The 18,888-nt window shown below is 27.4% G+C and overlaps 1 protein-coding gene across 1 annotated transcript in view; it reads left to right on the top strand.

Moving 5' to 3' along the window:
- The window catches only part of LOC145277879 (porphobilinogen deaminase-like), a 41,015-nt gene extending 24,332 nt beyond the window's left edge, over positions 1 to 16,683 (top strand). The window contains exons 3-11 of the mRNA XM_080129868.1: positions 2,133 to 2,182; positions 4,912 to 5,045; positions 6,426 to 6,503; positions 7,770 to 7,845; positions 13,169 to 13,282; positions 14,187 to 14,345; positions 14,556 to 14,609; positions 15,342 to 15,443; positions 16,329 to 16,683. Of these exons, the coding sequence (XP_079985994.1) occupies positions 2,133 to 2,182; positions 4,912 to 5,045; positions 6,426 to 6,503; positions 7,770 to 7,845; positions 13,169 to 13,282; positions 14,187 to 14,345; positions 14,556 to 14,609; positions 15,342 to 15,443; positions 16,329 to 16,517 (956 nt within the window). The 3' untranslated portion in view covers positions 16,518 to 16,683. The remainder of the gene's footprint in view (positions 1 to 2,132; positions 2,183 to 4,911; positions 5,046 to 6,425; positions 6,504 to 7,769; positions 7,846 to 13,168; positions 13,283 to 14,186; positions 14,346 to 14,555; positions 14,610 to 15,341; positions 15,444 to 16,328) is intronic.
- Positions 16,684 to 18,888: the final 2,205 nt, after the last annotated feature.

The following is an 18,888-nucleotide window of genomic DNA, read 5'->3' on the forward strand; positions in this document are numbered from 1 at the left end:
AACAGTAAACATATTTTTCTGTTTATCAGTGCTTCAGCAGGATACTTTGGATTTGGGGTTGCTCTATAGCTACTTTGGAATGTTTCTATGATCTTTCAAGTAGTTACTTCCCCTTTTAACTTCGAGTGCACTCTTTAATATGTTGACAAAGCGTTCGGCTTGACCATTTGATTGTAGATGGAAAGGTGGAGATCTGAGATGCTGAATATTATTTTGTTTACAGAAGTCGGAAAATTCTGCTGAAGTAAATGCAGTACCATTATCAGAAACTAAGATTTCAGGAATGCTCAACCTGCTGAAAATTTCTTGTTTCTTTACAGTTTAATTTGAGGTAGTATGGTTTATCTGGAAAACTTCTGGCCATTTAAGTAATATTAAGTAATGTTGCTTATTAATTGGTCCTGCAAAGTCCATGTGTAGTCATGACCAAGGGATTTCTGGGGTAGGCAATGTTGTTTTCGAAAGAGATTTTGCAACCAGTTGACATTTGGCTCAACTTTTTACAAGTCCATCTAATTGTCTGTCCATGTTTGGCCAATACACATAGCCACATGCCAAGGCTTTCATCTGATTAATTCCTTGATGTCCATAGTGGAATTGCTTGAGAACTTTGTTCTGGAGTTTGAATGCGACAACAACACGTCTCTAAAGAGATAAAGATTTTCTCTGAGAAAATGGTTGGAGTTGCTGATCAGTGCATGTTTTTGGTCAGCTTGTGAGATGAAAGTGTCAAACTTTCTGTAATAATGGATCTGCGGCTGGATCATCTCTGAAGTGACAGGTATCAATCTCACTGTGGAACCAGTGCAGTAACACCTTCAGGTCCTACAGATATAGCAGTGATGACTGTGTTTTCCATTACTTTTTGATGAGAAGAGATGAGTCTGGATAATGCATTTGGCTGGCCAATTTTACTGCCTGATAGGTACTTTATAGAAAAGTCGTAATCTAAAAGTATAATTGCCCATATCTTTTTTTTTTCATAGCTTTCAAATCGAGACCTGTTTTGGCCATCTCTGGTCTATTCTATAAATCTCAATCAAACCATTTGTGTCAATTTGGTGGAACCATTCAAATTTTGTTTAGTATAAATGCATAAAATATTTTCCCTTAAAAATTGATGATGATCATCATCATAATATCTTTTTTACATGCTGGCATGTGTTGGATGGCTTTTAAAAATGAACTTCCAAAATAGCCTATCTCTGACCAGGTCTTTATTTATCCCTCTTTCTTTCAATTCCATTCTTATTACTTCCTCCCATGTTTCCCTTTACTTTCTCCTCTGAACTGAACCTGTTATCTCAACTGTTCTACATCTACTAATCCAAAAACCTGTATGCATCCTTTCAATGTGACCATACCATCAATGGCTACTGTTCTGCACACTCATCTTTATATTGTTCAGATTTAGTCTTCCTCTGAAATCCTCAGATCATAATTTCACATTATGCACGTGTCATATCATTATTGTATGAAAATACCAATTTAAATAAGGATCCAAATGAAATTGTAGGATTAATAATTCAACTTGCTAATTGCTTTTTATTTTATATGGTACTGAATCCTTGTTTAAAAAAAAATTAAATCCGTGGTTGTCCAGAATTCCTTCTATATTAAAAAATAAAAATACAGAAAAATCTGTATCATATACATACCATCACAGAATGAAAAAATAAATCATATTCAAAAAATTATGTAAATTAATTAAGTATTTTTTATGTTGAAAATTGCTTTTACGATTTTTACAATTAATGGTAAATCATAGCCATTACAAGGCTAAAAACAAGAAATCTTGAAATTTGAATGCATTTATGCCCCTTTGTTTATTCAAGGTGGTGGAACTAGACACTCTGCCCTCGTTTTCTCATAAAATTTGATTTTTTTTAGTTAAAAAAAACCAAAAAAATCTACATAATACAGATTTTTTATTTTTGTTTTTTTAATGTGGTGGGGGAGAATTCTGGATAAGAAAAAAAAAAATTTACATGTAAACTTTTTTTTCCATGACTCCTTATTTATTGATTCTTTTACATTAGTTGATATTCTATTTTAAATATATGTAACCTGTTTTTGCATGTATTTATCTGCTTATATTAAGGTTGAGATTATTATTTTATTTTTTTTTCAAGTTTATAAAGATACACAGGGAGATAAACAGCTGACAAGTGCCTTGTTCAAAGTAAGTAGACAGTTTTTTTTTTTTTTCTGTGTGTTCTTTTCAGATAGTGGTTATAGTAAAGTTTTATCAGATAATAATTTAAATAATAATAGAAATTCAAGCAATTATATTCAAGTTTTGTGATCTTACCACTTGGTAGATTCCTCACCTTGTGATTGAAAAAAAAAAATCAATGTTTAAGTAACCTGATGGAAAAATAAAAATTTATTTAAAAAATAAATCTTTATTTTTCCATCAGGTTACTTAAACATTTATTTGATTTTTTTTAATATTTTATACTTCTCCACCAAATTTCAGTTATGAATGCCCAACATTCTTTGTTTTTATGTGTCCTGTGAACTTTAGCCCTGATGAGCCTTCCTGGTACCAAGAATTTTGAAAGACTTTCTTCTATCATATTTGCCTTTCTTTTGATATATTTTTCTTGCAACACTGAGTTATTGATTTTTCTAAAATGAATAAATAAAATTAGTAAACAAGACCCCCCCCCCCCAATAAATAAAACTCAATTCTCTGGATTTTGTGTCCTCTTTCCCATTTTTGCTTTGGTTGAACTTTTGTGCTTTCTACTAACTTGCCATTCTTGCTTCATTCTTTTACCATATGCACAGAAGCTCTAACGGGTATATAAGCACTTTAGACAATACATGACTCCGTATCATAAGGGGCTGACATTTAATGGGATATAGTTGGTTGGCACATTTATGATCGTAGACTCTACTGCTTTCACCAAGCCAAAATAGTGCTGGGACTGAGGTTAATCCAAAACTTTCAAAACTGGGTCAGAGATGGAATACAAGTTTATCATGTAATTAATTTTTTTTTTTTTTTTTTTTCTAACAGTGAAGATTTAGAAAAATAATAACTGCTGAGATAGTTTTTTTTTTTTTATTACTTAATATCAAAACATTATCTATTGGAGATTTTTTAAACATTTTCTTCATAGCTGGAGAGATTGTTATAATGTTTAAGTGATGTAGTGGTATTTGTGAGTTGTAAGGCAGGGATATAAAGAATGAATTGAATAAAATCCATTTTGTGTAGACAAAAGCAACCAACAGACAACTGAAAAATTACTTTATAATTAGGACATAACTATAAGTCACTGTGCTACCTGTCCAATTTCAAATATTGACCGACTAGATTCCAAGAACAGAACTGTTTTCCAAAATACAGTTTGTGTCAAGGGAGATAATAAAGGCCAAAGATTTACTTCCCTTTGAAATATATATCGTCAAATTATTATTTTTAGATGATATGTAGCTACCTAACAGATATTGAATGTGGAATGTATAGATAATATAGGATGGTAAATTATGACTATAAATTCAAGTCAGGAATAAAGTTAACGTGACAAATGGCATAATTGGAAGTCTTAAGTGAGATATGGCAGATAAAAATCAAGAGGCATTCTCTTGGAGTTTTGATTTGAAAGAAACCAAATGTGTTTTTCAGAGTTTTTCGATTTTGTTTGAGGCACAAAGAGAGAGAGAGAGAGAGAGAGAGAGAGAGAGAGAGAGAGTGTGTATGTGAAAAGGAGAGGACTGATAATTGTTTAAAAGATACTGAAAAATAATTTAAAAATCACAATAGAAATCTCATAGTAATATGTGTTATCGTTTCTTTGCTACAACTACTACTACATCTACTACTAAAGAGAACAAGAGGCAAACATCCTATAGCATAGGTGCTGTGCCATCTTTATCATTTCAAATGACTATCACGAAGACCAATGTGCCTAGCAACACAGCTCTTTATGCATGCCATCCAGATGTGTTGTGATCAAAAAATTCCATGTTGATTTTTACTTTTATGTATTAATGAATCATCACTTATGAAGGCCCAAGGACCACTTGAGGATAAGATTAATGAGTTTCTCAAGTGGATGGTTAGTCAACATCATGAGGATTGATAACACTGGTTGAAACTGGACAAAATTTGATTAAGGAAACAACTCTGAAAGAATTTAATATTGGACTTAAAAACGTCTATGCTGTAGTCAGCTGGGAAGCAGTCACATGATATTGTTCCATAGATGAGTAATTCGTTGAAAGAAACTTAGTTTATAGAATTTCCATTTAGTTTTAGGTACACAGCAAAAAGGGAAAATGTTTGTAGTGAGACAAGTTTTTTGTTGTAAATGTTTTACACAGGGAAAACATAGACTGGAGCTCAATCAAGCACCTGCCGTGAAAATGATAGTAGAAACGGACTAGCAACCTCTGTTATAACGAGGTAGTAAAGAAGAGAACATTCCATACTAGATTCTAAAGTTGTTTATTTATTTTTTTTTCTTATTCTGTTTAGGCAGAAAGGTGTGCTCTAAGTGATACCTCCCAATATGTGGCAACAGTAATCAGTCCAAAGAATTCTAAAAAAACAAATTTAGTTATTTCTAAATAAAGTGATCAATTACAAATTATAATTTATAAATTTTTTTATCATAAATCTTTCTTTTAATCTTAGTTAAGGATTTAAATTTATGAATTTCAATGTTCAACTTTAAAAGTGTCTTTTTAAAATAATCAAATTTTATATTTTATCTGTTAGAAATCACACTTGAAATTTTAAGAGATTTTTTTGGCTGATAAATTAAATTTTATTTTAAGGGGTTAAGAGGAGAGTTAAACAGAGGCATACCACAGAAATAATGTTTTTATAACCATTTCAGATTTTTTTTATTTCTGATATTTCAGTTTCCATAAAAATATTTTCTATTCTTATTGTAGATTCCTTCAAAGAATCTCTTCACTAAAGAACTTGAAGATTGCCTTATTAATAATGAAATCGATTTCATTGTACATTCTTTGAAAGATCTTCCCACCACTTTGCCAGACAACATGGCCATTGCTGCTGTCATGAAGTAAGTTTTAACCTGTTGATAGCAAATGAAACATAATTACTTTAAAAACCAGCATGATTGTTCAGTTGTTGCATTGTCTATTGCTTTAATTTATTTTTAATTCAATGTATTTTGTTATAAAGTGACATGTCTCGCAATGCAATATAAATAAGAGATTTAAATAGAATAAAAAAAAATGTTTTCTCAGACTCCGTCTTGAGTCTCAGAGAAAATACCAATGAACACAACATGCTGAAAAAACAACAATGACATAGAAGATTGTAATCTATTAATAAGAACATTAATAAAAGGTATGAAACGATCAAGAGAATAAACAAGGTATTAGTGGAGGGTGATAATGTTCTAGATTGGAGTAAATGAAGATGTTTTTAGGAATTAAATAAATTCAAGAAAAAGTTTTTAGATTGCAATAAAAAAAGTCTTTGGGAATGAAGGAATTAAAAAGGTACTTATCTTTTGAAGGAAATGACTGTCGGCTAAAGTTAGGAAAAAGATGAAATGTTCAAGTCTTTACCAAAAGCTGACTTCAATTTTGGGTTTGGATAACAGATGATATACGAAATAAATGGAAGACTGATTTTGAAACGAGTAGTAGCAGTTGCCCTTGTGGAGAAGGGGTATTTACTTTTTTATGGTTAGACAAAAAACTGATTTGTGCCTGTATGTTGGAAACGATGGGCTTACACAATGAGTCAGACATAGATGATGACACGGCTGTTATTTTAATTTCATGCTTCCTTCGAATTACTATTTATCATAAAGATGGAGTGATTTTCATCTTGATTTCACTTGTCTATTGTGAAACACAAGAAAGTGAGGGAAGAGACTTTGATTTCCCAATCTGACCAAATTAATCTTTTGCTTGGTTAAATTTAAAAAAAAATGAATGAAAAACAAAAAAAAAATTTGTAATACTTCGGAAAAAATGAAAGATTTTTAGCCTTTAATTAAATAAAAAATTTTAGGAATAAGTCAAACAGTCAATCTAAAACTGATTTTTAAGAAAGAAATACTGAAGACAACATTTCTACTTTTATAATAATTGATTTATTTTTTGTGGACTTTTTTAAAAGCAATGCAGAACAGAAACTTGTAAATTAATGTTTTTAAATTATATTTAGTATCAAAATTGTTGGTAGTTTTATTCTGTATTTATAGTAATATTTCATCTTGCTCTTTTAGAATGTGTTACACTCTTCTCTGTTTATATTTTTTATTAAAAAAGAAATGTAATCTGATCTTTATCCATTTATTTTGAATTCCTTAAAACACACACATACAATAAGGAAACATGGCCATTATGAAAGGACGTTCCTAATTGGTGTATTTTCTTTATCATATAATATTAACAGATTTATTTTGTTTAATAAACTATTTCAGGAGAGCTTGTCCATACGATGCTGTTGTGATGCACCCAACAAATGTAGATAAAACTCTTGCTTCATTATCCGAAGGAAGGTAAACTATGTTGTTTATTTAAGATTATCTACAATTTTAGAGTGTACTAGATGTATTGCCCTGGAGGATCATTACATTCAAATTTGTTTTGTAAATATTTCTGTTTTTATTCGGTTTAGTAGATAAGTTAAAAAATACCCAATATGTTTTGAAATTTTGGGATAATGATTGCTAACTTGTATTATTTGTATTATTTGTATTGTATCAAATGACTGTTATTTTCATAACCTTTTGGCTGATATAACCTCTGACTTTCTTCAGGTGCATCTTTGTGAAATTGGGAATCCATACACAAGTAAAAGTAAAAAATTCCTAACTAAGAATAACATATGTTAACATGCTGGTGCATTAACCATTAGCCTCTCCCACTTGGAAAAGATACAAAAAAGAATTTCTAATCTAATAAGTCCTGCACTGTCTGTCAAGTTACAGTCCCTGTCACATCTCCACATTGTTGCATTTATGTCCTTGTTTTACAAATACTTCCACAGGATGTGCTCCAATGAACTTGCTGCACTTGTATTTTCTCAATGAAAATACCCCTGCCTTACTCAACAAGCAGTAAAATTCCACAAGAGGTTCTCCAGATGTTGGAGGATTTTCTACTCTACTAGTTTTTTTTTCTTTTGACTGTTTACCTTTGGAATTCTCTCTGTTTTCTGACTGTATCAAAATGTAGAAATTAAAACATAATATGAACAAACATCTTGTTGCTCATGCCGCCATTTCCTCCCCTCCTATCCCCTATAAATCTGCTCCATATCACAGTAATCCTTTATACTTAAGTGGCAATATACATGTTTGGAATGAATAAAAGTTATATATATATATATATATTAGACGTTACTATTCAGTCATGGTTGTCAGAATGAAAATAATCTACACCCATGAATTAAGTAAAGAATTCACTTCAAAATCTTGCATGGATTCCTGAGTTTGAAAGGTGCACCTAAAGAAGCCAGGACATTGTGAAAATGACAAAGGTTAAATATTTCATAGTCTTTTTAAATATTGTGGAATTTGTGCAATTTCAAGAAAAATTAATAATTGTAAAATTAAAAAAATTAAGTTTATATTTTGATAATAAAACTCTCAATGTCAGAACATTTAAGTTTAATAAGTTTAACTGCTGTTTTTTTTTATGCAGCAAAGTCATTTTTTGTTAACAGTTTCGTTTTACATTCATGATAAAATTAGTAAATAATTTGCTTAAACTTTCAGGCTTTTTTTCTTTGAGGACATTAATAAATTATCTTTTGGTTTCAGTGTCATTGGCACCAGTTCTCTACGCAGAATAGCTCAGCTGAGCCGTAAATATCCACACTTGAAATTTGAAAGCATCGTATCCTTTTTTTAATTTCAATTAATCTTGAATTTTATGCAATATTATAATGAATAAAATTAATTCACAGAACTGTTAATTTATGAAGATTAAAATCAAGAAATATATATTCTACTAACCTTTGTGTCTAGAATTCTTATCTAAATTTTGACCAAAATCCATTGAATGATTTTGATTCTATAAAAATGTCAACGTTGGTAGATTAAACTTAATGGGCTTTAAGAAATTGAAATTCATTTCGTGCAAATTGCGAACATTTGACTTTTCCAATGTAACTGAAATTTTCAGAATATTTATTGATGTCATAATATCTATGCGTGAAAATTTCATCAAAATCATAAATATCTGAATTTTCATAAAGGGCTTCAATCCCCTTTGCATTAAATTAAATATCCCACATTACCCACCCTCATGCCAAGCTGTTGTATTCCAAAATTCATAATTTGAGGTTCCTGTCTGTTAAGTTTCTCAAATGTTCCTGAAATTTTAAAGACTAGTTGTGAAAGTCTTTCAGTTGTTAGATATTGAAAATCTTCCAAATAAATAATTTGTATTTTGACAACAATATTATTTAAGTTTATTTTATTTATGTTTTCACTTAAAACTTATTTCAATATCAAATTCAAGTGTAAAAGTGCATCCAGTTATGAAAAATATTAAATTAAAACCAAGACTGAGTAATCACAATATTTATCTTCATTGAGAAAATTAATTTTATTCATTAAAGTGAGTTAGCAGATAGTGAGTAATTGTCTATCATAATTCTTTGAAATTCTCAAAGTTGATTAAAATATTTTTTGATCATATAATTATTAAAAAATTTTTTTTTCTAAATTCAGTTGTACTCGTTTGTAATCAATAATAATAAAACAAACAAGCAGCTTAACCAATATACTAGACTTTCAAAGATCAACACCGAGTGGGGTCAACTAGCATAATCAATTATAGAAATATTAAAAATGTTGGTGCTTATTTAGAATACTTATTTAAAAAAAAATGAAAATATTGAAAGATCTTTACAATGTATTTGTCATAGAATGAAGATGTCATATTCCAAAAATCACATAAATTTTTTATCAAGTAGTCTTTTTTTTTAACTTATAAAATTAAAATTTATGTTTTTTAGTGATTTTAAAGTTTTATTTTGAATACAAACAAAATCTCGCTAGCTGAATTCTCACTGTTTAATTTTAAAACCTAATGGTGACACCTAGATACTGTGTTGCGTTTCCATGAAATTTGCTGTTTTTTAGTTAAAAAAAAAAAAATTATTGATCATTTTGTGATTTTTGGAATATGACATCTTTGTTCAGTAAAGAGTACATACATCATGAAAATTTTTCTGCATTTTCGTGTTAAAAAGTGTATACAAAATGTATATAATAATTATAATGTAATAATAATTTTAATAAATGCATATCAAATCTAATTTGATAATTTTAAATGTATGTAAAATGCAACAATCTTTTAATTTTAATAAGTAAAAAAAAATAAGATGTAATAATAATTTAATCATTTTGATAAATGTATATAAAATGTAATAATAATTTAATAATTTTAAATGTATATAAAATGTAATTAATAATTTTAAATGTATAAAATGTAATTAATAATTTTAAATATATAAAATGTAATTAATAATTTTAAATATATAAAATGTAATTAATAATTTTAAATATATAAAATGTAATTAATAATTTTAAATATATAAAATGTAATTAATAATTTTAAATATATAAAATGTAATTAATAATTTTAAATATATATAAAATGTAATTTAATAATTTTAAATGTATAAAATGTAATTAATAATTTTAAATATATAAAATGTAATTAATAATTTTAAATGTATATAAAATGTAATTAATAATTTTAAATGTATATAAAATGTAATTAATAATTTTAAATGTATATAAAATGTAATTTAATTTTAAATGTATATAAAATGTAATTTAATTTTAAATGTATATATAATGTAATTTAATTTTAAATGTATATAAAATGTAATTTAATTTTAAATGTATATAAGATGTAATTTAATTTTAAATGTATATAACATGTAATTTAATTTAAAATGTATATAACATGTAATTTAATTTTAATAAATGTATATAAAATGTAATTTAATTTTAATAAATGTATATAAAATGTAATTTAATTTTAATAAATGTATATAAAATGTAATTTAATTTTAATAAATGTATATAAAATGTAATTTAATTTTAATTAATGTATATAAAATGTAATTTAATTTTAATTAATGTATATAAAATGTAATTTAATTTTAATAAATGTATATAAAATGTAATTTAATTTTAATAAATGTATATAAAATGTAATTTAATTTTAATAAATGTATATAAAATGTAATTTAATTTTAATAAATGTATATAAAATGTAATTTAATTTTAATAAATGTATATAAAATGTAATTTAATTTTAATAAATGTATATAAAATGTAATTTAATTTTAATAAATGTATATAAAATGTAATTTAATTTTAATAAATGTATATAAAATGTAATTTAATTTTAATAAATGTATATAAAATGTAATTTAATTTTAATAAATGTATATAAAATGTAATTTAATTTTAATAAATGTATATAAAATGTAATTTAATTTAAATAAATGTATATAAAATGTAATTTAATTTTAATAAATGTATATAAAATGTAATTTAATTTTAATAAATGTATATAAAATGTAATTTAATTTTAATAAATGTATATAAAATGTAATTTAATTTTAATAAATGTATATAAAATGTAATTTAATTTTAATAAATGTATATAAAATGTAATTTAATTTTAATAAATGTATATAAAATTTAATTTTAATAAATGTATATAAAATTTAATTTTAATAAATGTATATAAAATGTAATTTAATTTTAATAAATGTATATAACATGTAATTTAATTTTAATAAATGTATATAAAATGTAATTTAATTTTAATAAATGTATATAAAATGTAATTTAATTTTAATAAATGTATATAAAATGTAATTTGATTTTAATAAATGTATATAAAATGTAATTTGATTTTAATAAATGTATATAAAATGTAATTTGATTTTAATAAATGTATATAAAATGTAATTTGATTTTAATAAATGTATATAAAATGTAATTTGATTTTAATAAATGTATATAAAATGTAATTTGATTTTAATAAATGTATATAAAATGTAATTTAATTTTAATAAATGTATATAAAATGTAATTTAATTTTAATAAATGTATATAAAATGTAATTTAATTTTAATAAATGTATATAAAATGTAATTTAATTTTAATAAATGTATATAAAATGTAATTTAATTTTAATAAATGTATATAAAATGTAATTTAATTTTAATAAATGTATATAAAATGTAATTTAATTTTAATAAATGTATATAAAATGTAATTTAATTTTAATAAATGTATATAACATTGTAATTTAATTTTAATAAATGTATATAACATTGTAATTTAATTTTAATAAATATATATAACATTGTAATTTAATTTTAATAAATGTATATAACATTGTAATTTAATTTTAATAAATGTATATAACATTGTAATTTAATTTTAATAAATGTATATAACATTGTAATTAATAATTTTAATAAATGTATATAACATTGTAATTAATAATTTTAATAAATGTATATAACATTGTAATTAATAATTTTAATAAATGTATATAACATTGTAATTAATAATTTTAATAAATGTATATAACATTGTAATTAATAATTTTAATAGGTGTGTAATAAAATGTTTTTAGCATTATCCCCAAGGTGCAATATTTTTTTTTCTTAGACTAGTTCCATCTCTCAATTCTATGAACTTGTAATTTTCAACAATTATGCCTCATGCTTGGAGATTCTCAGCCCAACTGGCACACATATTCAGTGTCTTTTAAGCTATGAAAACATTTTGTTTGCAGCATCAATGCAAAGAGCTTCCTATTCCTCATTCGCTACTCCTTCTGCAAACTACCTCCTGAAATATTTCTCCCACTTTATATTTCCCTTGTCAGGACTTTGTTCCATATCTAATACAAGATATCCACTATCTGAGAGTGTTCAAAGACTCCCTATTCAAATGGTGCAGGAATTATGGTATCTGCCTTACAAAAGCTGGTTCAAGAAGCTTAACATTATCTTCCTTGAGTGCCGGCGATCTGCAGTGATCTCATTTTGGCCTATAATCTCCTCAACAGCCATTACAATCTCCCTCGAGACCTGTTATTTACTCTTGCACTAAAAAGAAGTCTATGCAGGCATCACTAAAAACTATTTCATTGCTGATTTTGATTGAACCAGGAGGGCAGAATCAATGAGGATCCCTTGATCTTGGAGTGGACTTTTGGGAGATATAGTAAATCACCAATGAAGCAGCAATTCAAGACAATTGTACAAGTGCTGTGTTACTGTATCTTCTGTGTAAATTTTTACCATCCTTTTTTTACATGGCAATTTTTTAAATTTTTGTTTTTATTTTTTTGCCAAATTTATTGAATTGCTTTATATTGACCATTGATAGGTTCGGCAGTTGAACTAACATTTGCATGAATAGCTGTGGTGGTGTGGAGTGGCCATCTCTTAACCACCGGGTCTTGAATTCAAGAAGCCTTCAAATTGCCAGCTGTGTGTAACTAATACGCAATCTCAGACTGACAGTAAATTCTATAGGATGATATGGCTCTCATTCTAGTCGGATATGTCTCTATTAAATGCTTCAGATACTATTGTAAAAGGATGAACTCATAGTTAGGTGGTACGACATAATCACGTTGACACACCGGTTCCCATCAAATCACTAAAGTTAAGCAACATTGAGCCTGGTTATTACTAAAATGGGTGACCAGTTTGGAAATTCCAGGCACTGTATGTAGGAGGACGTTGGCACCTCCCTGTGAGAGTTGCAAAAACCTAACGTCGTCATCTCCCCTAACAGGGATATATATGCGACTGGGGACCGCTTGTGAATTTCATACTCCCATGAAACTTCCTCCTTTGGAGAAAGCTGGTTAAACTCGAATAGGGTTAGTGCCGACCGACACTAAGTGTTAAGTGCATGTAAACCCAACTGACTGACTCGTTGAAACATGCAAACCCTCTGAACTGTAGCATTAAGAAGAGCATCCAGCTGAAAAATCCAGCTTCGAATATGCTCTAGTCGAGAGAGTTTGTTTATGCAACTCTTTTGCATTTTCTTGCCTGTTTTTGTGTGCAGATCATTCACACACACTTCATTCTTTTTTTAATATTTCTTTTATCTTTTAAAAACAAAAAAATGTTATGTTTCCTTAACTTTCTGCCTAGCGTGGCAACTTGAACACAAGATTCCGAAAACTTGACGAAGATGATAAATATGCAGCAATCATTTTGGCTGCAGCTGGTTTGGAGAGAATGAAGTGGAATGATCGCATATCACATGTAAGTATGGATCAAAAACGTTTTCTTAATATTATGCTTTTAAACACTCTCAGCTTCCCTCAATATTGTCCAGTAATGGAGGAACCCCTTGTGAACCATTGCTCTAAGACCTCGTATTACTAGTTTTATTAATTTATAATTTCTCATAATTTTCAGTTTAACATATAAAAATTTTCAAAGTCATAATTTTCAAAGTCATAATTTTCAAAGTCATAATTTTCAGTTTAACATATAAAAGATTTTCAAAGTCAGATCCAAGAAGCATTTAAGTTGAAAAATTACATTTTACTTTCGACAAGACCATTTTCATTTGTTATAGTTGTATCATGTTATTGGCAACATAACATACTTTCCTACAAGTTATTTAATAATTAGTTGAGGAATTTGTGGTGGTTCCAAATTGGAAAATTTTGATTTTTAGCTTTTTTTGTTCTTGTCTATCCTCGCATTCCTGATATATAATTCTTATAAATTTATAAATGAAAAAAATAAAGAAGAAACTAAGTTTCTGAAAGATGGAATCTTGAAACGACTATAAAGATGTTTACAAGCTGGTTTAATAACAGCAAAAGACAAAAATTAAAAATGCTATTTTAAAAAATTTATTTCATAGGATCATAATTTTTAAAAAATAGATTCCTATGTAATTTGAAAGTTTTATTTAATATTATAATTTAAAAATATCTTTAATGTTCAATGCAGATGTTAAAAAAAATTTGGGGGACATACTTTTAAGTATTCAAATTTTTGTTTTCTTTTCATAAATATTGATTTTTTTTTTTTTTTTTTTTTTTTTTTTGCCATCAGATTTTATGAGATGCCGGTGGAGGGGGATAAATAAAATCTTAAATAACTTTGTAATTCAATATCTGAATAATCTATCATAAAATATTTGTCTTTTTAGATTTTAAAAGAAGATGAATGCTTGTATGCTGTGAGTCAAGGAGCCATTGCAGTGGAATGTCGAATGGATGATGAAAAAATAAAAGAACTGCTGGCTCCTATTCATGATACAGACACAGCACTGCAATGTGTTGCAGAAAGAGCTTTTCTCAGAACTTTAGTAAGTGCAATTTATGTGAATCGACTTGTTTAATCAAATTGAATGATGTTTGTATTCTATTTTTTTTTTTTTTTTTTTTTTTTTTTTTGTGATATAATGACACTTTTGTTATATATTATAAAATAATGTATTAATTTTTTTTTTCTGGTCTCTGCTATAGCGACTTACTTTTTTCTTTTTTTTAATGTCTTTGAATTCAAATGTTTTCAGGAAGGTGGTTGCAGTGTTCCAATTGGTACATCTTGTCATATAAAAGATGGAAAGGTAATTATTTTTATTTATTTAATCTTTTTGGTATTTGTCCAAAATTCTCCCCCATATATTTCAAAAATAAAGAAAAATTTTGATGTACCTGTGATTAAGTATTTTTTTTTTTTTTTTTTTTTTTTTTTAATAAAACTATTTTATCAATTTACGCAATTTTTGGTATACAGTATTTTCTTTTTGTCATTAGTACATAGATCATAGATTTTTCTTTCATTTTTAATAAGAGGAATTCTAGACAGTTATCTCCTTTCCTCTTTTACTGATTTCCAGATATCGCAAGATCGTCTCTTGTAGTTTCGCCATAAAATTTGATTTTCTTATTTAAAAATAAAACTACTTGATTGTTTTTTTGTTTGTTTGTTTTTTTTTTTATAAAAGAGGAATTCTGGACAAGCATTTTATTTTTATTTTATTTTTTTGCTGATCATTAGTATTTAATTAAAAATGGGTTTCAAATTCTTGGAAAAATCCAAAAACTTTTTTTTTTTTTTTGTTCAAAATTCAAAATCCCACAAAAAATTGAACCACTTGAGCTAAAGGGCTGAAATTTTTAGTAAATGCTCATTTTAAAAAGTACTAATTATTGGCAATAAAGAAAAAAAAAAAAAAGACTGACTTCCCATGAGTGGATCACGTTTAACTGGAAATTTTTTTTTTGTTTTTTTTTTTTTTCATCTTTATAAATTAATTATAAGTAAAACAATTTGGATGTGTTTTATTTCTTTTCAGCTTTCAATCACTGGTGCTATTTTCAGTCTCGATGGTCAAGAATGTGTGATAGAGACTTGTGAGAAATTATTGCCTTGTGATTCTGAACCGCCTTCAAAGAAGGTGAATATTTTTCAGCCTTCTCTTTTTTTAAACTGCTACTCTAATATATTACATACTTTGATTCATGCTGTAAGGCAATTGTACTTTTTTTTTTTTTTTTTTTTTTATATTAATTAATCCTATCACTTTTTATAGTGAATAATTTAAGTGAATCAGCTGCTTATCCCAATTTTAATCAAAATCCATTACATAATTTTGATTCTAGAGAACCTCTAAGTTTAAGAAACTGAAATTTAGGGAAGCTTGCTGACTGGATCGAATTTGTCGTACAGTTTCTTTGGAGCATTTTAAGAGATATGCATCTATTTTAAAATGCTTCAAAGAAACGGAACTTTTGAGAATATTTAGTAATTAATGTCTTAATTGATAAAATTTTACAAAAATTAGAGGTATCTGAATTTTCATGAAAGTGTTCATCCTATCCCATTAATCCTATCCCATTAATTCTTTACATAAAACTTAATATGCCCCACATTATCAACCTTTATACTTACCAGCTGTGTTCCAGAATTCATAATGATCAGTTCAATAGTTCAGGAGTGAATCTTGTATAGACACATGCACATGCATAAAAATCAAACATTTTTAGTTTTGGAAGGCACTAATAAGTTTTCCAGCTCTCCTGAAAACTAGCCCAGTTTAATAACAAACCAGTAATCCCAATATGGGTATGCTCTCAGTGTCCTATCAAATATTGCTTGTTTTCGACTATTTTTATTTATTTTTTTTTTTTCTAATGCATTTATATTAGCACCTGTTTTAGGTTAACTTAATCTATGCTGTTAACCCCTCTCTCAATTTTTAAAAAAGTTAACCATTTGGAATATCTTCAATTTTTAATTTTTTTTTTTTTTTTTTTTTTTTTTTTTTTTTTTTTTTTTTCAGTTGTCTGTTGCTGATAGTCATCATTTTGTTCATATTATGCCCGGCCACATTTCTCCTTGTTTGTTAGAAGCTGCAATGGATTTGGGCGTCGAATTAGCCAATATATTACTGGAAAAAGATAACGGACGAGAGATCTTAGCAACTGCAAAGCAAACGATAGAAGAACAAAGAACAAAAGACACTGATTAAGCCTTACATTCATTTGACCATAGAAACATTTCAATTATTTCATTTTAGTTTTAATATACTGCCATCTATGTGACGGAAAAAAAGTTTTACTTTATTAATCATCAATTTTATACAGTGAATATTGTTACAGTCATGAAAAAAAAAAAAGGGAAAATTTTATCATGGACCCAATGTTGTTTGTTTTTTTTATTTTTAATTTATTTCTATTTAAAGTATGAATTCAAATTTGAAATGTTTTACTATGAATTAGGGTTAGTTTTTTTTCATTCCCACTACAGATAAAGCATATTGCCACTGAAATTGGGCGACCAGATTTGAGACTTTGGCAGCAAGATCCTTTTTTCACATTGCATTTAAATTTCTGCATGCTCGTATGACCAGGGAAATTGAGCTGGAAGGAAATTCCAAAGGTAAGTAGTCTGGGGAAAAAGGCCATTGGAGTAGAAAATCTTCTGACATCTAGAGAAGTCTACAGTGAAGGGGTGAGATTTTGTTGTAAATTAGAGGTATTTTCGTTAAGGATATATATATATATATATATATCTTTTTTTTTTTTTACATAGGCGTCACCACTTATCAAGGCCGATAGGCCACTCAAGGATAAGGGTTAAAGAGTGTAGAGTAGTCAAAAGGACCATATAGTAATGGAAGTTCGGTAAATTTGTTAACTTAAGTGAACGGCTCATCAGAAATTTGTTCACGTTGGACTTAAAGACAACCATATTATGGAAAGCAGGAAAATGGAAGACAATTCCACAGGCGTGCAGTTCTAAGAAAGAAGCTTTGATCATGGAATCTATGTTTAGGTTTAGGCACAGATAAAGAGTGTTTTCAGCTAGTCTAGTGTTTCTTGTGAAAGTTTGGCGAGCGGGACCATAGATTGAAGCTCAGTCGAACACTTTCCATATATCCTCTTGACTTCTAATGGAATTTTCTATCCTAATGAAAATAGTGTTCTTAACATTAGTTTTACACACCTGTACCTAAATATTGGGCTCTTGCCCAGAATTCTCCTTCTACTAAAAACAAGTCTGTATGACAAAAATGTATTCCAAAAATCATGTAAATTGATCAAGTAGTTTTTTTTTTTATTAGAGAAAATCATTTTTAAGCAATTAAGAATTCGTAGGCATTATAACATAAATTTTACAAGTTTTAATTTTTTTTTTTTTTTTGTCTATTTTGAAAATAATCCAATCACTCTTCGGTTACTCATAAAATTTGATTTTCTTAAAAATACACGATTTTTGGAATATATTTTCATTTCATCATGGGTATGTACATCGTACTGATGATTCTAAATAAGAACCAAATATTTTTCAAAAGGAATAAACTTGAAATTGCAAAGCATTTTAAAACAAGTGTCTGTGTAGGCATTGAAACAATTAGAATCATTTAATTTGTCAATTCTGTGAGTAAAAAAGTAGGACACTGTTTTTTGTAAATAATGACTTTTCATGTTTCTATTTGTCTATTTTTGGGATGAGGAATTTTATTTCTTCCAAACATGATAACCAAGATGGAGTCGTGAACAAGCCAAAACAATTTTTATAAATCCATTCACTTGGCAGTTAATATATCAACTAGTTGAACCTACCTTAGTAGTAACCGAGAATTTCTATTTTCATTTCACTTTTTTAAATTTATAAATCAGAACTGTTCCAGTGTTTTCAAGGAAAGTAGAGGAACTCGACTATAAACTATTTGCTACTTAATCAGGGTGTCTAAAAATAAAAAAAAAAAAAACAAACTGACACTTCAGCTGTTATTAATACAGGGTGACCAATAATAACGGGCCTAACTCTAATTAGGCCCCATTTTCTTAGTGTTTTGTCTGAATGAAATGAAACTTTGGTCATAACTAGTTTATTATATTCAAAACATCACATCAAAATACTAGGGTCTTTGGCCTTTTTTCTCTCCGTTGACTGTAAAATGCTCAGAAAAACAATTGAATGTCCTGTGTTTTATTTGGGTCACCCTGTATTATTGGAAGCTATTCCATTTTACTCTATGTTCATAAAGGTTTCATCATCATTTGGAGTTCTTTTTTTTTTTTTAAAGACACCCTCTCTTTGTGCAGCTTGAATACAGACTCCACAATATTAATGTGAAAATGACTAAATCGTATATTATATAATTGGATATAAAAAATCTATTTACTAGAAAGTAATAAATTTAGAATGAGTAAAACTTCAGTCTAAGGTGGTGGCAGTGACAGATCTGAATGTGTCACCATGTGTTCCCACCCCCACCACATCATTGATCTTCCATTCTGGCAGTCGTCTCACAAGTATATAAAAAAGAAACTTCACAGGAAACACAAATTCTGACACATGCCATGGATAGTTGAGCTCTGGGTGCATACGTG

The sequence above is a fragment of the Euprymna scolopes genome, chromosome 6, assembly GCF_053919585.1.
Source record: "Euprymna scolopes isolate OS-2025 chromosome 6, ASM5391958v1, whole genome shotgun sequence".
Taxonomy (NCBI): domain Eukaryota; kingdom Metazoa; phylum Mollusca; class Cephalopoda; order Sepiida; family Sepiolidae; genus Euprymna; species Euprymna scolopes.